Source organism: Barbatula barbatula (assembly GCF_947034865.1).
Source record: "Barbatula barbatula genome assembly, chromosome: 7".
Lineage (NCBI taxonomy): Eukaryota > Metazoa > Chordata > Actinopteri > Cypriniformes > Nemacheilidae > Barbatula > Barbatula barbatula.
The window spans coordinates 20,215,571-20,237,400 of record NC_136770.1 but is presented as its reverse complement, the minus strand read 5'-3'; the positions used below and the strand labels follow the sequence as shown (position 1 = coordinate 20,237,400).

Genomic DNA, 21,830 nt, shown 5'->3' with positions numbered 1-21,830 from the left:
AAAATCATTTTTGGTGGTTGTGTGAAGCTGAAAAATAGTTTGAAGTAATTTTTGGGAATATTGGGTTTGGGTAAAATGTTAAAGTTTTTATCTGCTAATTGATATTTTGTTTGATAAACTTTGTTAGTTTGACATTAGTTTCCCTTTTGTGTTTTTTCTTACAGTAATGTTACAAAACTTGAATTTGTAAACCAAAGATAAGGACAAAAAAAATGTTTTTTCAAGAAAAATGTAGGAAAAAAATCTCACAATTACGAACAATATCCAAAATGGCAAATCTGTTTGATTTTCCAATTAGAAATGATGGTCTGAGTGTTTTTGCTGGTGTTGTGTTCCACCACCCACTCGCTGATTCTGACCTTCAGAATAGTTCATCAAAATTAGTGGCGCTGAGAAATAAGGACATGAGTGGATAATGACTGAGAAATGAAGAAATCAAGGGGCGCTGCCTATGCAAATGGCGCGCTAAGTCGTGTGAAAAATGGGCCGCATATTAAGACGCATTGGTGGCGTGTTAATGAGAATGCGTTTGTGTTCAGCTTTGGCCATGACACTGTGTTTTTTTAGCTTTCCTGTAGCTCAGATGGCACTAGCAATGCCCAGGTTGTGGTTTCGATCCCAGGGGATCACACATACTTAGAAAAAAAAGAATTTATTGTACAAGGCAATGTAAGTCGCTTTGGATAAAATGTATGTAAATGTGTTTACAACATAACATACACAGGTATATACAGTATATAGTCTATATTAGTCGGAGTCCATGTGGAAGCTAACCCCGTAACGCCCCCTTAAGAAGGGAACCCACTACATCCTCAATTACATCCATCAGGCCGTGACAAATTCAAACACGTGTCACTGGTTTTGACTCGGAGGCGCAATTGGGGTAACCTTGGTGAAGTGAGACTGTCGTCCTTATGTCTGGCCAATCAGGAGCAGATGTGAGACGTACATCTGCGATCACACGCGCTCGCTGGGGATATGTTAACAGTTGCAAATGCATTCTACTTTCACGTTCGGCACAGAATGTCACAAAGGAGAGATTTTAATCGCACTGTTTATCATAGTGCAATACTAGCAGTACACAGACTCACTCACTCTTATTCATGTATACTCACAAAGCCTTTTCTCCAATTAAAGACCCCTGTCAGCAGCTCTTCAAGACCCTCTCAATGACATCACACATACTTTTTTCGTTTTGTATTTTACATTTGTTTTCTCCGTAGTTTCTTACTTTATATATATATATATTTATTTTTAATGAGAATTTATGCATTCTTTGGTGCAGTTAGTCTCATGTTAATTGAATAAAACTAAGTTTATGTACAAAACCCAATTTACTGAAGTATTGCAGGGACAGCATGCTTCTCCCAGCGAAAACAATCATGAATGTATGAAAATATAAAGCGTATTCAGTCACTAGCAAAACACAGACAGCACTCCAGTATAATGGCTGGCGGCCTTGTCGCTAGAGTGGCGTGTTTGATGACGGGCACCGAACATTGACAGTTTGCAGTTGTTTGAGTGCGATTGTGATTTTTTTGGGGATCCGTCAATCTCCCATCAGTCAAACAGCCTTGGCTTGTTGCTTGTTGTATTACTGGTTTCAAAAGCTCCCCAGGTGATATCTGAGAAACTGATCAGGACTTTGAGAAAGGTCCACAACTGTGTGCGCATGTTTGTGCGATCCGCAGCATTCATGCTTAACTGTTCTTTTTGTGGGGAGAGTATTGTGGAATTGTCTTTTACTTTGCTGTTGCACTCATGCATCTTTGGTTCTTCTGTGCTTTTGTGTGCAGGTCCCAGTTTCTGTTGCTATGATGACACCACAGGTCATAACTCCTCAACAGATGCAGCAGATCCTCCAACACCAGGTTTTGAGCCCCCAGCAGCTCCAGCTGTTACTGCAGCAACAACAAGCACTGATGTTACAGCAGGTATTTCACGTCTGTCTTGCTGTTCAAATGTCTCAGATTGTTACTTGGACAAAAAATTTGACACATGGTACTCTGTGTTTGACACATTTTGATTCATTTGAAATAATATGAAACACTGAAATAAATTTAACAATGGGAACCATGTTGTGACTACAGATGAAATAAAGCGAGACATGAAATGCAGGCACTTTTTTTCGTTTTACCCACCAGTTTCTTAAAGTCTTAACTTGAGATTTGTTTTAACAATATTGAATGACTTCACATAAATGCTGGGCACTTATTGGCTGCTTTTTCTTCATTATTCAGTCCATTTTAAATATTAAACACAGATTTTGTTTTGAAATTAAATACATTTACAATATATTTAGCATGAAATAAAACAATTTTTTTACATAAAACTAAATTCAAACATTTAAGCATAGACATTTAAATCAAAAGGTTTCCCCTAAACATTTGACTGATAGTGTGCTTTGGAGGTTTTGCAGGGAATTTATTTATAGATCTTAAATAACATTCCAGTCCAGAAATTAATAAGAGACACAATTACACTCATGTCACTCAAAAATGACAATTCTGCAGCAACTGTGTCCAAGTCAATTGGAACAAATATTTCTCGGTTACCAACTTTCTACAAAATTTCTTCTTTTTTGCTCTGTGGAAAAAAAGTCATATAGGTTTTAAATGAAATAATTTTCATATTTGGGTCAACTATCTTTTTTAAACACTCTTAAATATAGCACAAAGGGGACATAACATACTTCCGTTTTCTCTTTTAAATTACAGTAAATAGAATGCAGTCTTTGTTTCCAGCTGTTAAACAACCTATTGAAAATATATATAACACACGTGTATTACAAGATTTTCATGTTGGTTTTCACTGGAAACCGTGACTCATGACTCAAACATACGACTAGAATTCCAAACATTCTGCGTGGTGTGTACAGATCATCCATCACCTTTACATTTTTCCTGACTTTCAGGAAATGTGACCTTTGTCCGAGAAAGTCAAACAGTTGACTATTTTCCGTTTACAGTATAACTCATTTACAGGTTGACTAAAAAATATTTAACTCTTATGATATTATATTATTTAATCTAGAGTTCACTAGGGGTAGAAGTAGTCACAGAATACAAATTTTTGCCATACTATTTCACATAACTTAAAATGCAATGAAAATACAAGCAGTTTAAATTTATAACCGTATGTTTTTTGCAGCAGCAACTTCAGGAGTTCTACAAGAAACAGCAAGAACAGCTCCACCTTCAGCTCATCCAACAACAGCATGGCTCCAAGCTCCAGAGCAAAGAGGTGTGCTGACTGCATCACTTTACACAAACACTGACACCCAAGAGCAGCTGTTTCCCACCAAGGCTATAACGTCCCAGACCCTGCGTGTATCTCATTTAGAGTTTGACACTGGGGAAAGTTGAGCGAGTCACTTCCGGCTCGTGTATGTCTTGAGACCGGGTCTTAACCAGGTGCGATACGACACGCAGATAAAAACTCTTTCATCCGGACCAGTTATGACTTCGAGCTACAATTTAGCCTTTTTCATCATCTAAACCCCTCCACATCAACCAACTGTTATTTAGGGGGTCACGTTTCTGACGTATTTCATTTCCAAATCAATATTTTTATTGGCTGAATGTGAATTTGTTACTAGAACCTTGTCATGTCATGCCTGGCTTGGACATGCTGTTAGTTGTTTTCCTCTCCGTATAAAACAACGATAGGGTCCAGTATGTGTATTAGTTTTCCCTTTGACATAAATACAGCAGCATATCTTGTACTGTATATAAAGTATTCTGCTGCCTTCCCTGCTTCTCCTTCCATTTTTAAAGCAGTTTTTCTTCCCGCTCTAATGAAATCCGTATAAGGCAACACTTCGGTCAAAAGAAGCGATTATTGCTCGGTCAAAATCAGTTCAAAGACCATCAGTGTTCCACTTTTTAACTTCCCCTCCGAGAGCTTCGTTCTGTTGCGGTAGAGAGAGCGAGAGCGTATAAATTAAGCCGAACATTATAAAACACACACACACAACGCTCTCTTCAAAGTCCCCCAGCTCCCTAATTAATGAACTGGGGGCTTCAGTTTGGACAAGTTGTGGTGCGATGCCTCCATAAATCAATGCGACGGCAGCGCTTTTCTTGCTTTTGACAGAGGCTGTCACTCTCTCTCGTGTCGGAAGGACAGATGAAGGAAAGAGACTCTAGAACAGGGGGTTGAAAAAGGGAGGGCTTCACCGTCAAAGGAAGAAACAGTTGATCAGCTGAATAGGACGAGACGAACAGAGGAATAAATACTCTATTTTAAAGAGTATTATGTATGATCACAGGAATCTGATGCAGCTCTCGAGAGGCTGTCTTCCGTCTGCCCGTGTTTTTCTCACTCGCGTTCCCTCTCCCCCTCCTTCGGCGTTCTCGCGCAGCCATCAAAAGACGGAATGCGAATCGTAGCAGCGACTCCCCCCACGGGGGTCAGACAATAACCCCCTGCTGCTGCTTTGTGCCTCTTTTATTTAAAATACAACAAAATTTCTTAGGTTTTCAAAGATTTTTAACTTTGGAGTGTAGGCGAGGCAATAAAGGCCCCTGCCAGCGTCAGTCTGGATCACGTTGTCATCCGCTCTGTTCCTGTCTCTTTCGCGTGCCACTTTGACTTAACCTCTCGTTTGCAGTGCCAGGACGGCGTAAGGTTCCGGACCCCCTGTCACGGTCAGGGAGCACTTCAATGGAAATTACGTTTTGTCACTAACAATTAAATACAACCTGATATAAAATAGCCTCTTTTTTCATAAAAGTAAATTGTGAAAGATTCTTCAGTTCTGTTTTTATTTAAAAAATATATTTCACTGATATGTAATAGATGATATATTTTCTGCTGATGCAACCAACATCAGGGAAACAATAATGTTAACTTAAAACATTACAGCACTTTTTCAGGTTTCAGTCAAGTTCTGTCCTACATTACTTTCCTATAAACTGTGTTTTACCTTGTCTGTCCTTCAGTTGATGCAATACTAAGATTACATCCTTGGAAAAATTCCTGCCGACTGAAAATCTGTAAAATGTCTCTTGCAAAAATTTGTCTTGACATAAGACCCTAAGACAGTGCGGCCTATTGAACGTACGGTTACATCATCATTTGTATTTGTGATAAATCAAATATGACACCTTCCTTGTATGATGTCTTGTCTAGTTTCTGTTGGAAATGTGTGATGTTGTGAAAGTTAAATGCACTGTGAATATTGTTTAATGTTAACTTTGGAATTGTCCCCAATAGAGATCAGAGATGACATATTTTTCTATGCAAAATCCGGAAGCGAGTTAGCACTTTAGGCCTTTCGGTTCCATCGCTCCAAAGTCAATGAGTTTTTAGTAAATTGCCCAAAATAAGGTCTGTGGTAAACAAAGCCTTTTTTCTATTAAGAGTTTTATTCTATTACATAAAACACACAAATTATAACCCACTTGTTATTTTTTAGGCCTTTATTGTGTCTTAAAAAACTGCGGTTGCTAAAAGTGACTTCTTCCTTTGGCGGGGGAAGTTAGACATCATTGCGCATATAAAGCTCACAAATAATGCAACATGGGCACAGATCTCTTAAAACGTAGATGCAAATTCATTAGTAATTACTTACCAGGGAACACATTTTGAAAGGTTGATAGAGTTGTTGGAGGCTCGGTGGCAGGTGACGTTGATATCGAGAAACCTTAAGTGTAGTCTGTTTATAGCATCGTGTTAGCTTTTTAGTTCTGCCGATTGTATTTCAGCTTCAAAAGTAACAAATATGGTATTCATTTGTAAAGATTATCTTGATAGACAAAATGGTTAAACATCATACCTTTGCTTATCAATGAGCTTATTTTTTGCTTAGCTTAAGTCTATGGGAAAAATGCATAGGCTTTGGGTCGAGGGAACAAAAATCTTGTAAAAATTTTTGGTTTGATCTTTTATAGCCTAGACTCATCCAAACAGTCAAATTGTTTATTTACGTAAAATTTTCTAAATATTATTTACAGTATTGCTGGAAGAGACATGGGATTAGGAAATGACGCAGGCCAAACTCAAACTTATGTCTCCATGTTATCACCACGATTCCTCTATGCAACGGTCTCACGTGCAACAACAGCTCCGCAGCTCCGGCTATTAACATTTCATTTAATTATTTGTACAACTGAAGCTTCGTGCTGTATGTGTAGAAGGGGATTTATGGGTAGTGGGGGGCTGTTGGTGGTAGAGAGAAAGGGCGGCTTTCAAAAAAGCAAAAGACCATGGACAGGCAGATGAGGATGGGTGGACCATGAAAGACAAAGGATAAAGGGAGAGAGGAGGGGAGAGAGCACTTTATCAGGATTTTTCAGCTCTGTTGTGGGTCTAAAGGTTGACCGGTTGGCGGTTGTGCCTCGGGACCTTTTTTGTGCGCTTTTTGTTTGGAGAAGTAAACACAAAGTTAAGCATCCTGTGTTTGGGAAGAGGGTGCGGTACACAGCTTGGCAAAGCCCACGTTTGTGCTTTAATGCTCCGACAAACACGCACACACCGTGCGACCCTCCTTCAGAGGATCCTTCTCGTGATTAAAGAAGACGTTTAGCTGTTGTCATGGAGACGTCATAATGCACTGAGGAGGTCATAAACAACGGCGTGAGTGTTGAAAGGGGTCAGCGAGAGGGTTCAATAGCCCCTGTATTTCCATAACACGGCCCGTTTTGACTGAGGGGGCGATCGGGGATGTTAGATAATTTTCTCCTATTTATCGTTCTGACTACACAGCAGTTCGCCCGGCGTCCTTCCCTCTCCTTCTGTCTTTCAACACCCTCGCGTTCCCTTTTACTCATTTCCTTTTTCCTTACAATCTAGCTCTTTTACAATCGCACTCAACTTTTCACCAGTGTGCCCTCCAACATGTACAGATAACTTGGTAACCTGCAAATTTTATGTTTCAAACTAAGATGGCAATAGAGAGGAAAATTAACGCAGCTTAACCAGTGCACCGCCTTTAAAGCCACCCTGTTCGTTCACTCCCCTAAATAATTCTTAAAGGTGAAGTGTTCACCAGAAAAATGACACCCTTAACCTTTAAGCCCACACATCATTCGCTCCATCTAAGCTTTTTCTAGTGCTCAAGTGTTTTTACATAGGAGGTGAGCATTTGACTTCTCGGGCACTACGTTTAAATGCTGCTGAATGTTTCTTTAGTCACAGGTTATTTGTGCAGTTATGAATGGCCATAATTAAAATCCTGTGGCTCTTTTTAGGAATGATTAACAACGTTTCATTATTTGTCACAAGCCTCCCAGACTCCTCATTAATTAAGGAGAGATGGGAATGTGGGAACGGACTTGTCGGCACGTGTTTGTCTGTGCGTTTTTATCAGCTGTGAGCGAGTCAGTATGTTTTTGAATGTGTTGACGTGATTGTTTGTGAGTATGGACCTCTCATTCTCTCTAACATCTCTCATACTTTCTCTCTTTCAGTCTCCCTCTCTCTGTCTCTTTGATTCTCCCTCTGTTCCTGTCTCTTTTCTGTCTTTTGCTCTCAAAATGTTAATTTAGAGGAATAGTTCACCCACAATGAAGATTCTGTCGTCATTTACTCACCCTCAAGTTGTTTCAAACCTGTATAAATGTCTTTGTTCTGTTGAACACGAGAAGATATTCTAATGAATGTTGGGAAACTACACAGTTCTGGGACACTATTGACTACCATAGTACATTTTTTTCTTACTAAAGTACAGTATAGTAGAACTGTTTGGATTTTGGGGTGAACTATCCCTTTAAATTAATCTTGTTGCCATGTTTGTGTTCAGTTAAAGGATTGCTACATAAAAAGTAGTGCGCAAAAATCACAAAAACATATACCGTAAGGTGGTATTAAAATAAGTACTTTGAAAACAATAAAAATTATACTTAATATAAAATATAGACCTTTACCATGACGTTATAAACCGTGTGAGAAATGGAAAGGAAAAAACACTGGTTGGTTTCTGAAGGTGTTCAACTGATAAATGTCTCCCTCTCGTTCTCTCTCACCCTCTCTTTTTCATTCTCTGTCTCTTTCTCTGCAGGTGTCTGCGCAGCAGCTGGCCTTCCAGCAGCAGCTCCTCCAGGTTCAGCAGCTGCAGCAGCAGCATCTTCTGAGTCTGCAAAGGCAAGGTCTGCTGTCCATTCAGCCAAACCAGACCCTCCCCCTTCACTCCCTTGCTCAAGGTAAGTCCATATGCTCCTTCCCCTAAAGCTCCTGATCACACAGAGATCAATTAAGATATGATAAAATAACACATTTATGTTGCAATATTATGAAATATGATTTGCTTTGCTTTTCGCTGTTGCTTCATTTAGGATTATTTCTATTAACTCCGGGTTTTTTTTAATGGTGAATTTGAGCACAGAAAGCTAAATGCGTATTTTATTGTTTGATATATATTTTAGTTATTTTAACACTAGTGTCTTACCCCATTCTGTATTCTCTTGAAACAACAAGAGCATGTCAAATATGTCCCAATATTTGCAACTAGGAGAGGGAAACATTGTACACTAAACTGAATCATCTTGTGTTTCCATTCCTACATCCGTTCGCCGTATATTTATTTATATCTGTCTCATCTGTTATCTTGCACAGAGTCTTCTTCAACCCCTAAACATACATGTGCCATTGTTTTCTAAACTCAACCCACTAAACTAGTCAACGATTAATCATTTCACAAGAAACCAGTGAGTCAAAAGGTGTTTTTCCAGAAGGAGTATTGCTTTATTTTCTTTTGTCATATTTACTGAAGGAGCAGCTACAGAATGACAAAGAACGCATTCATACCGGTTAGGTTTTGAGTTTTTTGAAAGCTGACTGTATTCTCTTCGACTAAAACAAACAAGGCCATAACAAGATAAGACCAAAAAAGGGTGGGGAGGGGTTCTCGGGTAGCAAATGCAAACTGTGTTTGTTCAGTTTTGTTATTGTTTGATCAGCCGTGGAGACGCAAAGCTGAGCCACTCCAAATACCCATGTTGCCCTGGGGCTGGGCTAGGGTCAGCTAGATGGGTGTCTCTGAGATGTCTTTGAGGGACATTTTTTTTATATGAAAATAAAGTAACAAATCATGGAATGAGAAGGTGATAAATGCAATGAGATGGGGCAGAAAAGATTAAATATGAAAATTAAATAAAAGTGTATTTGCTAGTGACGGATAGCTAATTTCCTAGCTTGAAACTGGTTAGTGTAGTTCAAGTCTAAAATAGTGAAATAAATCTGATGGTTAACTTTAAAGACCGTAATGTTCACTTAAATCTTACTGGTTGTTAAGACTGCAGTTAAAACACCTGTCACAGCGTGTGTGTGTGTGTGTGTGTATTTGTGTGCGTGTCCTCCACATTTTCTGCTTCACTGTTAAAAGTTATTGATGACCTTTTTTCTTTCACACTCCACTAAATTCTTTCATGCTTCAGTAACCCAGTTTCCATTCGCAAGATGTAATCTACAATATTCAGTAGTTAGCCGAGTTGTTAGCATTGGCGTGATAACTTATGTTACCTCAGTGTGTGTGTGTGGGGTGATTATGCGCTCGGGCAGGCTACTAAAGAAGATTACTCGGTCAGGGAAACAGGCTGAAATTGGCTTATTTATTAGACACTTTGACTTTGATGCTTGAATAAAATCTTTTAACATCACGGCTTGGTGCTTAACATATATGCACGTCCAGTCGTTTTCTACACTATTGAGAAAGCTGTTTACGAAAATGTCTCGAAAGCAGGCCTGAATACTCTTGCGGGTAGTTAGTTTTTTGACGGCGATGTTTAAAGTTTTGGAGAGGGTCAAACAGCCTGCTCTGAATTATAGCAGTGTGTCAGAAGAGATAAATATTATAAAAGGGGTCCGGGGTTTATCAGTATGCGTATATTAAAATACTGTACAAATGAAAATTTTAAGAACACAAAGATAATTTGAATAATTTTTCTTGTGTATTCCAGAGAAATCACATATAGGTTTTAAATGACATGAAGGTGAATCATTGATGACTTTTTTGGGTAAACTTCAAGTTTCTGAACAATCGTTACACCTGCATTTGGCTGTTGTGCGTACAGTCTCAGTTTGCGGTCTACATCGGTGTGGTTGCCAGATGTGTGTGTGTCTCTCGTCTTCTACACTGTTAGCCTGCTCTCATCTGAATCCATGCCCTTATACACACATCATGATCCCTTGCATCCCCGTAGTTCAGTCTCATCCCCGGTCGCACATTAGTTAAGTTGTCCAGTCAGGGGCCACAGGACACCGACAAGACAAATTTGTCCCTAATATGAAAGCAGCAAATGTGACCAGGCATGAAGTGTGGCGTGCGCGCGGGCCCATCAGGGGACTTCGGCCTCTCGTCCGGCTTCTCTGGCAGTGATTGATTGGTTGGCAGTGCAGGACTGTTTAATAGCTTCTGTAGCATTAGGGAGGAACATATTTAAGGCCTTAGGGCTGCATATCAAAGGCCCCAGCGATCATAACCCCTTTTAAAAGAGAAAGAGAAGATCTCTGCCTCACAGAGAAATAAACTAATAGTACTGTCAGTATGTAGTTGTGGCGGCCCTATTGAAAGAGACACGGCCGCTGGTTTCCGCGGCCCCAGCGCGCGGTGCTATTTTTTATCGGCTGCTGATGGTCCACAACTAATGTGGTTGTGAACCTTAAATCAACTTTCCGCTTGCTCAAACATGGTCACCAGGGTACTGGGGGTACAAGGACGGGAAAAGGTTGAAACGGGAGTTCGGGGCCCCTGTCTGGGTGTCGACATTACCTGCTGTGGTAAAAATTGAGTTGCTTTGCTGGCGATCAGTCAAACGTTTCAGTGACATCCATTTTTTAGAAGCACAAGTGTGTATCTTTGGCTTTTAATGAGAAGAGATGCGCCACTGAAAAATGACTATGGGGCTGTTAAAGCGATCTGGAGTTTATAAGACAGATTTAAGGACAAAGATGTGTTTAAATGTTGTGCACTAACTGCGAAGCGTGGCATCCATCATCCGTCGCAAAATGACAATAATGCAGCTAGCTTTGTACGGTTGGTTGCGAGCTTACGTATAGAGAAAATGTAAGAGATGTATTTGTTGGTTTATTGGTTGAAGGTTGGGTCAAGTGAAAGACGGATGCATAAAAGGAAAGGACGTGGTTGAGCAACAAGAAGAAGAAATGAAGAGGTAGAGGGAAGGGTTTATGGGAGGTGTCAAGACAACAAGACAGCTTCGTCCCACTCTCATCAGCCCACCTCCCCCAACCCCACCCCCTCCAGCTTGGATTCGTTTCAGTAAACAGTGGTGTCGGGGTCACCTGGACTTGTGGGTAATTGAGGGAGAGTGGGCCGCCCTGTCAAGCACATCGGCTAAAAATACATCGCACGCTGTCACTGTGCTCCAAGTGGGGGGAAAATGATTGTTCCCCTCCATGTCCAAACCCAAAACAATCACCAGCACCGTGACCTTCTATTTCAAAACTTTTCCTCGCAATGACAACCACAAAGACAAAAAGAAAACACGCCAGTTGATACCTTCAGCTCTCCTTCAGATGGCGTAGTCGGAATTTAGACTCGGTTTTATAACATTGCGTGAATCTACGTACATGAGGACATTAAAAGGAGCAAAAAAAAACTCACAACGTGCACAAGAAAGCAAAAGATGCTGCTTGGTATGTGGGAAGGTTATTGATTCGTCCTGCAATAATTTTCGCAGACTCTTTTATATGCAAACGATCTGGTGTGAATTTATGGCAGTCCTACCAGACTCATTTCACAGTTTTTAGTCTCCATCTCTTTGTCTGTCTCTCTGGAGTCTTAGCCGCCTCATTAGCTTACTGTTCTCCATTACTGGCATAATTAAAATCTTTAGTAGCTTATCAAATTAAAAATATTTTCTGCTGATCGTATTGAGATCTTCACCTCGGCCGTTATTTTGCCACAACAGGAATAAATTAAACCGAGCGAAGCTCGTGCAAACGCATTACGGCGGAGAACTTGAAAGAGGCCACTTCTGGTATCTGTAAAGAAAATTATTACGAAGGGAAGGGATGGAGAGAATTAGAAAATGAGGGGGTGATGAAAACAAGAAGGATGAACGCAATCAGAACTAAAATTGCTTTTGCTCATTTTGAAATCGTTATTGTGATGTTAAGCGATTGATCCTAACTACCACCCAAAAACCCCTTTCTGTTAATTTCGCAGAACATACGAAAAACTTTCGAAGCACTACGATATCTCAATGCTCTCTACACTCTACACACGATTTCTCTTTTTTTCTATTTTCAAATGAGAACTGACTTAAGAATAGGGAAATAAATTTGATTGCGTTTATTGTTTCATTCGTTGATTACTTATACTTTAGCCCATGAGAAAAGGTCTCCACGTGCTGCACATTTAAGGTAAATTTTATTGTTTCTTTTGTAAATCCCAGCCTGCTAGCGCTAAACTGTAACGTCAGCCTGCAAAACATGAAACACTTGTGTATGTGTGTGCGTTTCTACGGGTGTAGTAAGTGTTTGTGTATCTATCACCGAATCGAGGCAACATCTTGTCTTCGAGCGATTTTTCTTCTCACTTTTCTTCTCTTTTTACAAAGGACGTACGAGCCGCATTGCGCTTGACTTGTTAAATGAGGTTTAAGTCGTCTGTGTCAATTGGAGGCGGGGCAAACTTTAAGCATTTCGCACATTAACATGCTTTCGAGAGTATTACCCTAGGGGCTTGTTCGTTCTTTCGTTTTCTCCCTCGTTGTCTCTTGCATAGGGATGTTTTTGTGGGCATGTGTTTGTGTGTGTGTGAGAAAGAACTGTCTAACTTCTTGTCAGAGAAATAATGGTGATTATTCAGATTTCATGCCCTGTCTGTATGTTAATTGTTTACTTCAAGCATGAAATGTGCGTGAATGCCAAGGAAATTTTTGTACACAAACACGCTTCACAAAGCATGCAGGGAATGAGAGGGAGAGAGAGAGAGGGCAGGCGGCTCATATCAGTCTGTAGTGGAATAATTAATACCCCTCTTTTGTTTACTGAGCCCTTGTTTTTATTTAATTATGCCACGAGTAGAACCAGATTAGCTGTTAATTGATTTAATTATCCAATTTGTTTGTGGCAGGCATGATTCCAGCTGAACTACAGCAGCTGTGGAAGGAGGTAACAAACAGCCACGTGAAGGAGGAGAACAGCACCACCAATAACGGCCACCGGGGTCTGGACCTGTCGTGTCCTTCCCCCGCCCCCCCTAAAAACATCAACCAGCATGGATCCACCAACGGCCAGTACGGCAGCCACACGCTCAAGAGAGAGAGGTAAGACCAACGGCCCGCCATTGATGTGACAACGTTGGACTTTTTTCATAAAAGTTTGATGATGCTGATATAAATATAAAAAACAACTGAGTTATGTGGATGGCACATTTCCGATTGTTTGGTCTTGGGAGAATTTGGGGAGAATTGAGTTTATTATTAAGACTTTTGGTATTAGACTGGCAAAGTTAAGCAACATTGTTGAGTCAACTCTGTGAGACGCATTGAGATGTCTGTCTGTTTATTGTGGGCTGCAGACCCAAGCAACAAAATATTTATATTTTTCCTGACATCACTGTGTAAACCAAAAAAGCTCTCCTATTGTCCCTGTGAAGGTGGAAATCCCTTTAAGGGAAGCCAGAGCGATGGACAGGTACCCATAGAGCCTTTTCTGCAAATTAATATTAGTTTATCCCTTCTTAGTACCTCAACCTGTTCAATAAGGACCTGGAGCCTGTCCACCGAGTCTTGTACATCAGGGAATTCCAATCAACCATTGTTAGAAAGGTTGGATTACTGTAAAAGATAGAAAATATTTCCTTTGTATGGAAGCACCTCTGTTGTGCGGTATTGCACTTGTAGTCCTTACAGTATATCAGCCAAATAGTATTCATTTTACTTTGCTTTAAAGGTCAAGTGTTTGAAATTTAGCAGCATCTAGCGGTTGAATTGCAACCAACGACTCGCTTCACCCTCCCAATCGAAGCAGTACGGTGGCTGACACAGGTCAAAGATGTCGTCACGTTTTCGCTTCTTTGCCGAAGGAGATAACATATTTACAAAGTGCGCTCAGTTTCTCAGTTTAGGGCTGCTGTAGAAACTACACGTGGAAAATTCCATGTAAGGGGACAAGCAGTGTATGCAGATAGAAATAGCTCATTCTAAAGTAATAAAAACAATGTGTATTATGTAAGGTCTTTATAAACCTCTGAAGACATAGTAATGTATATTATATTGCATTTCTGTCAATAGATCGTCCCAAAAATTACACACTGGACCTTCAATTAAAACATGTCCAATCATATAAAACAAAGCTTTGTATTAAAAATTACACAAACCGTATTTTTCATATTAATATGGTTTCATGTAACAGTAATGCTTTGCTATGTTTTTAAACCCCTAAAACTTGAAGATTTATTTGGAGAAAGTATTGTGTCGCTGTGTCTTTAAGGAAGATATTAATTTAGTTTATAACACATTAACTTGTTTTCATGTGCTCAAGTCTGATCTTTGAACTGCTTGTAAAAAGCCTCCAGGCACTCTGAGCTCATTTGTTTGTTTCTCCCTCTCTCTCTCTCTCCACATCTGACTCGGATTTGTCTGATCAAAACCAACGTGTCATTATGAAAGCGATGCGAACGAAAACACGTTTAGTGCTGCAAAACAAGCTCTTGCCGAAGGTGAAGGGAGGGTTCACACAAGTGTATCTGCATTTTCTATCAATGTAGGGCAGAATGTAGTCCGTGACGGGTATGATCAACATTTACATTTAGCAGATGCTTTTATCCAAAGCGACTTACAAAGAGTTCAGGGAGCAATAAGCGATATGTCATACAGGAGCAATAATACAATAGGTGCTAATGCAAAGTTACTAGTTTCAACAAAAGCTAGACCACTACCTGTTGAGAGAAAGAGAGAGGGAGAACATCCCCTGCAGGGTTATTTAGGCTGGGTGTGATGTCACTGACACGGTGGGTTTTATGGGGGCTATTGTAACCAGTGGAGATGGCAACATTAACTGTATCTAAATTAGGATTTCATTCTGAAGTTGTTAAGCACGTAGCAGTGCATTTTGGGATTGGCTTCTCTATGAAGGATACTTTCTAATACTGCTTTAGACATTACCTAAAAGTGTGTATTGTATAGGGCAGAATTATTAGAGTTGCTTTTGTTAACCCATTCCCACCAGCAGCATGTTGACACCTGAAGATTTTGTCTAGTTAGGCAACTAAGTAGGTTTTGCAACAGAGCAACTCGCTCAAATGCTCACTCATGCTTTCTGAAGAGTAACAGTCTATCTGCCCATTTCCCTAAAGTGGACAAACAACCAGTCCTCCATCAGAACACCGCAACCCTTTTGTGCCACGTCTGATTTAAAACACTCAGGGAGACGTGTCGATAAGCTCAGCGCTTCCCTGCCCACCCCTCTCTCTGTCAGAGATTAAAGAAGACGTCAACCGCAGTTTAGCTCCTGTTCCGTGAAGAAGGCTTTCTGCAGACTGAATATGCCTTAGATCTGTCAAAAACAAGAGCAGGTGATCTGTCTCTCTCTCTCTCTCTCTTTTCCATCCAGGTAGCTAAAGAGTTGTGCCTGGAAATGCATTCCTGAGTCATTTCTGTTTAAATGCAAATGCAATTTAGCGAGACAGGGCTAGCTTTAATGAGCTTCTCTATAGCATTAAAGGGATAGTTCATCCAAAAATAAATCCGTTATCATTTACATGTTTCAAACCTGTATAAATGTATTTGTTCCAATGAAGACAGAGAAAGATATTTCGACGAATGTTAGCAATTTCCTGTTCTGGGACATCATCCACTACCATAGTAGGAAAACCTACTTTTTTGTACTGTTGAACACACAATGAGATATTTTGATGAATTTAGGGAAACGAAGAGTTCTCATTTTCACTGTGTCAATGGCTTTCAGGAACTGAAAATTACTAACATTCTTACAAATATCTTTCTCTGTGTTCATCAGAACGAAGTCATTTATACAGGTATGAAATTACATGAGGGTCAGTAAATTATGACAGAGGTTTTATTTTTTGGTTAACTATTTCTTTAATGTATGTGTATTTTACTAGCAAACAGGTATTCCACACAAGGCCACAGAGAAAACATAACATCAATCCATGACATTTTTAATCCGCTGGAGCCATGCAGATCGAAATCCATGGATTTAAGTGGAAGGAAACAAAATCATCGACTCCTTTTCACACAAACGTTAATGAACTTTTAATTGATGCGGTTTTAGCAAGTCCCGCCCGTCGCGAAACATGCAGGCAGCTGCACGCTGATAGACTCGCTCTGCCCCGGCTCTCTCAGATTAGTTTACCGGCCGGGGTCTTAAGCACCACGCAGGCCGTTTCATGTGTCATATAAAATCTGGCCAGTCGCAGCGACGCCTGCAACTAAAACCTTAAGTGCATCCACCGACATCATTCACTGTCTTTTCACTTCCGTCTTAAAGGAAGGAGAGAGAAACTCAATCACCGCGTACATGTTTAGACGCGATGCTCCTCTGCTTTTAGCATCCTCCACCGGCTCCCACTGGTGCCGGCACAGAGACAACTGCTGCGTGCACACCCAAATATGATAAAAGCATTCGACGTGTTGGTCCACCCGACCCATCAGCTCCGAGATAAGGGACAAACGCGCTTTATGAACCTGCGTGAACTTCTCTGGTGATTTAAGGTCAGGGGTTGGAAGAAATTTGTTGACTTGACTTCTATGGGACTTTATCGCTACTACAAGGCCGATATATCCTTTTCAAAGAAAAAGAGGACAGGAACATGCAATCTATTTGTGCTCTGTTTATAGAAAAATGTTACGTACATAACCAGTTCAATGCTTAATATTAATAGTCATTATATGAATGAATAACATTCAGTAATTAAGAAATATTAATTTAATCTTTAGAATCTGTATCATAATATACATAATATATGCGTTTCTAAAAAAATGTATTCCACCTTTAGGTTTTGTCTTGACCTCTAGTCTGAACCTTCAAAAATATAAAGAACTTATTTTTTAACAGGGTTCCCCCTGCTCGTGTCGTCCCAGTTTCTCTCCCAGAATCCTTAAGGAATGCTGTGCACAGGGGATTTAAACCCAGACAATTTGTTTTAAAGAGATAAATAATCTGATTTGCCCCCCCCCCCCCAAATGGGCCCCTTAACCTTCCTTTTAATTGATCTAGAACTCTGGAAATGATAATTAAAACATTTAGAGGGGTTTGGGAGGGAGATGTGGGGTCGGGGATCCAGTAGAGGATTGAGCTGGGGGTCTGGGGATTTAGCAGTAGACTTGGAGGAGGACTGTGTCTTTGATGATGTCTCCCCACATGAAGACGCGAGGGAAAGTAATGGTGTTCTGGGCATATCTGAGCTCAGGTCTGGCTCTCCAGACGTCAGACCTCTTCTTCTTTCTTAGGTTGGCTACGGCAATACTTAAGCGCTCTGTTCGCGATAATATGATCCTTGATCATAATGTAATGAAAGATGATATGACAGAGTAGTGCTTTCTCACAGGAAAGCATTTAGGCTAGCATTTGACGAACAGGATTTAAATGCATAGGCTGCGGTGCTTGTGATGTACCGTTTGTTGTTTTTATATTCTTTAAAGGATAGCTCACCCAAAAAGGACAATAATGTTGTAAGGGTGCATACATAAGATTGCATATTTGGAGAGAACTATTCATGTACTCTGAATTTAAATTTTTACATTTTGTATTAAAGAAAAATATGTGTGTGGATATGTGCGTGCGTGGGGTGTGTATATATGTTTATATGTATATTTATTAACCAATTTTATGTTAAAATGTTTGGTTTATTTATTTTTATGTACACCGTTATACCTATATTACAGTTATTAATATATATTATGTCTAATAATTTTAATATATATATACTTATATATTTTCATATAAATCAATACAAAGTTATGATTATATATATATATTCACATAATCTAATAATAATCTAAATAATTTTATTTATTGCATAAAAAAAGAATTATAGTTCTAACTGTACTGCTTTTTTCTTTTTAAGAATACCTTTATACCTTAATTCAAGTTATTAATGCATTTAAAAAATAAAATATTTGTTGATATTTTTTCTTATTATTTGTTACACTTCTTGTACTGTTAATGTAGGATTTATTCTTCAATTTGGACAAATATGGACAATTTGTATTGTAATTTTTTGAGTTATACAATTCAATTTAAAGATTAGGCTTTACAAAGTAAAATCTTAAAGTTTTATTCATTTTGATCTTAAAGTAAACCACAGATCACTCAAGGTAAACCCACAATGCCGAACCTAGAATCTTCTCTTCTAAACATTATGTTTGCAAACCTGATGCTTGTTGCATGAAAGCCTGTCCCGACAACTCTTTGCAGGTGTATAAATTGAAAACAGGCTTGATGGATTTGGAAGCTTCCTGTTGTGGGAAGCACTTGTAGCTCAGGTGGATCCTAGAGGTCGGGGTTCAGCGGTCAGAGTAAAAGGACACGCAGTATCGCTGAACCTCACGCTGCTCTGACAAAAGCGCTCCTGCATGCTTTTCAGAGGAAGCCCATAATTGGCTATTGATTGACCCGCATTGGATAGCTCGGATGCTGTGATAGGCTGACAACTCCAACTACGCTGAACGCAGAGCGCACTGATCACACACTTCCTGTTGAGGTCAGGGGTTGTGTGTGAGTCAGTGCGATGTCAGTAAAACAACAATGTTGTGATGAATGTTGTGTGTGTGTGTGTGTGTGTCTGGTGAAGGGGGAAGGTTTCTTTATTAGTTGTCAGATTTTAGTGGATGAGCCATTAATAATACATCAATTGATATTATGTAGATTAATTGCTCTTTAGCCTCTTTCATAGCAGCCTTTATGTGGCGGTAACGTCTGTCGTTTCTTTTTACAGTTCAACGTTGGATGATCATTCCTCCCATAGTCATCCCCTCTACGGTCACGGCGTCTGCAAATGGCCAGGATGTGACGCAGTGTTCGACGATTTTCTGTCGTTTTTGAAGTAAGAACCTTTTGAATTTTCATACATATTAGAAATTTTTAATTTGGATCATTCAGGATTAAGTACAAATTATAATTCCACATCCAATTCCTGTGGATCATTCTATCTTTCCAATCCAAATTTTGTAAACATTTCTTTTGAATTTTGGATTTCCACCCACATTTTGCATGCACCACACCTGCACTCCCATAAAGATCAACCCAGTGAAATCTAGTTACAGTTTGTTCCATCACATTGATTACAATCTCTCCTCCTGGTTCTTTTGATATTTACTTTTCGTTGTGGTCTGGGTTTTGACGTGGATCTCTGGTGGGCTCTCTCAGTGTGTGCTGGGCTCTTGTCGTTGGTTGCCCGGTGGGATCTCTGTGGTGTGGTTTTCCAGAGGATTTTGTACTGCCTGCGATAACTGCAGTCCCCGTGGTGATTCCTGACACTTTGTCCCAAAACAAACACGTAGGGATGTTTATCTTTGATGACCCACATTCCCAGAGTACGGAGGGTTTGCCCTTGTCAGCCTCTAGATCTTGCACCGTCCTTCTGTCTCCCTTGTTTTTTGAAGTATAGTCATGTTTGTTAAGGTAAGCATTACTATTGCTCACATATGCTGTAGGTTCCTGTAGCTCATCTGGCAGAGCATTTCTTGGGGTGGTATATAAGATGATAAGATGTATAACCTGAATGCACTATTAGGCCACATCCACACGAAGCCAGAGCTCTCCCTGTCAAACCTTTTTTTCAGTATCAGTATGTGGCGCTGTAATTCTGCCACAATGATACACATAAACGAAGAAGAAGATTAGGAGCATGAGCATAAACTTTGCACGCTAGGGTGATGACATCATGGTTTTAGACAATATAAGGATCGGCTGTACACACGAAAACACAAGGGTAGCAATTTCAGATTTATCCGCTCTGAGACCCGGTTTAATAAATCCATTTCAGGCTCCCAAAACGCAGGATCCGTGTGGAGGAAATGATGATACGATACAAAATCTTAACTTATTCAACTAGACGCGTCTCCGCGTGGATGGCCTCTATGTCACTTTGGATGAAAGCATCTTATGCATTAAATAAATGCATCAACGTGATATGCTAACCTCTACACCACGGCATCAAATTGTTTCTACCCGCAGCTCTAGTGAATCAAGTCTTTCTTGCTTTTGAAGTCGACTGTATACTGGCCAACACCCAGGCTAAATAACAGCCGAATCAAACATCAGGCTCAAGGTGCACAGTTTACACCACATACATCCTGATCCCCTCTAAAGAAGACCTGGTCTTACTTAATCCCCACTGTGTGAGTGTGTGTCAGGCTGGATTAGTCCCACTCCAAACAATATATGACACTGTTCCATTATCCCACATTTAAACCAAAACAAGCCCGACATGGGGACCCACAACCAGAGAAAGTGAGAAAAACGAGCAGGAGATCAGAACCAAAGATGCGCTCCTGCCCCGTTACACAGTACTGTGTTTTCTTCCTCTCGTGCCCGTGGTTGCTCGCGTTTCAGCGAGCGGCTCTTCTGGGTGGTTTATTTGAAGCGGTTTTTGAAACCGGCCCAGCCACTGTAAACACTTTGCAGATCACTTAGCAGATAATAACATAATCTACCTCTGATCTGTGTTTACCTGCGAAGAAAGACGTAAAGACATGCATTGGTTCTGTCTGCTGGGAGCATAGAAAGTACGTTTGTCGCTCTGGAGCAAGATCAACCGAGTGTCTAAACAGCGCCCGGAGAATATACCGCAGATCAGTGTAACAGAATGTTTTTGAATTTTGCTTCACTTCATTGCCCTTTTTCCGTCTGCCAAAGCTGTGATTCATCATTACTTATTGAAATAAGAGAAATTAGCATTTCAGAGCTGCGAGGGAGAAAAGTGCTTTTCTTTAAAAAGAGCCCGAGTACACCCTGCGATGTTTATACAAGTGTTTTTATCATGGCAACATCTTGTTTACTTTTCTTGACTGCCCTAAACTGCTTGGAACATGTTGAGAAAACATTTGGAGACGCTCCACAAAGCCAGCTTTGTAAAAGCGAGGCTGGGTGAGAGTTCAGCTGGCACGCTCAAGGTGTTAACCGTCCATGCGCTAAACATTTCCACATGTGCATCCGACGGCCTGAAAAATCACAAACAGAAATAAGGCAGAAAATTAGTGGGATGATAGCTTGCTAGAGATGGGCGCTCTGGGCGATGTGAGATGCGCAGTAGCGTCACGTCTCTGTTACACGAGCCAAAAGCAACAACCTGTGACGTGCGGTGGTGTTGTTTTAAACCGTGCGGATATTTATTATGTCTTTAAAAGAAAACATTGCATACCTTGTCACACTGGATGATAACTGTTTCAATAAATAAAAGGGAAGGGGTTGTAAATGTGATACGTGTTTTTCCAGTAGGGTAGGAAGGGTGGAGCACAGGTTTATATTGTTTTCTATGTCTTGTTTTATTTGTTTTTGTTGAATTAAAGCTGCTGTGTTTGAATACAGAATATACAGTATTAGTCTTAGAACTGTTTTTCTTTTGTACAAACATGCCTGTTGCATTTTGTTTGCTGTGCATTTAATCCCATCCTGGAAACCGTGTGTTTACCCATCAAAGGCAAGCAGTATGTGTAAATAAAACCTATTGATAATGCAAAAATAGCAAAATACAGGACAAGATGAATATTTAACTATGCAGGTGCCTTTATTTGTTTGGGAATAAACAATGAAGACGTTGTTGCGATAGAAAGGCCTCCCAGGCACAATCCTCATATAGCGTCATTAAAACCGGACTAAAGGACGGCTAGCCTCAATGTTGTGTAAATGCTGACTGTTGAATTAATGTCTATTTAACTTGTTTTATTGTGGCCATT

At 40.1% G+C, this 21,830-nt stretch overlaps 1 protein-coding gene across 10 annotated transcripts in view; it reads left to right on the top strand.

Moving 5' to 3' along the window:
- Nucleotides 1-21,830, top strand: part of foxp1b (forkhead box P1b) — a 153,451-nt gene that overhangs the window by 112,158 nt on the left and 19,463 nt on the right. For 8 of the 10 annotated variants that reach the window (XM_079461263.1, XM_079461264.1, XM_079461255.1 and 5 more), the window contains 5 exons: nucleotides 1,797-1,934; nucleotides 3,151-3,243; nucleotides 8,003-8,144; nucleotides 13,040-13,232; nucleotides 18,869-18,976. In XM_079461263.1, coding sequence (XP_079317389.1) covers nucleotides 1,815-1,934; nucleotides 3,151-3,243; nucleotides 8,003-8,144; nucleotides 13,040-13,232; nucleotides 18,869-18,976 — 656 coding nt within the window. In that variant the 5' untranslated portion in view covers nucleotides 1,797-1,814. The remainder of the gene's footprint in view (nucleotides 1-1,796; nucleotides 1,935-3,150; nucleotides 3,244-8,002; nucleotides 8,145-13,039; nucleotides 13,233-18,868; nucleotides 18,977-21,830) is intronic. The other 2 variants (XM_079461262.1, XM_079461256.1) reach the window with 1 other exon arrangement.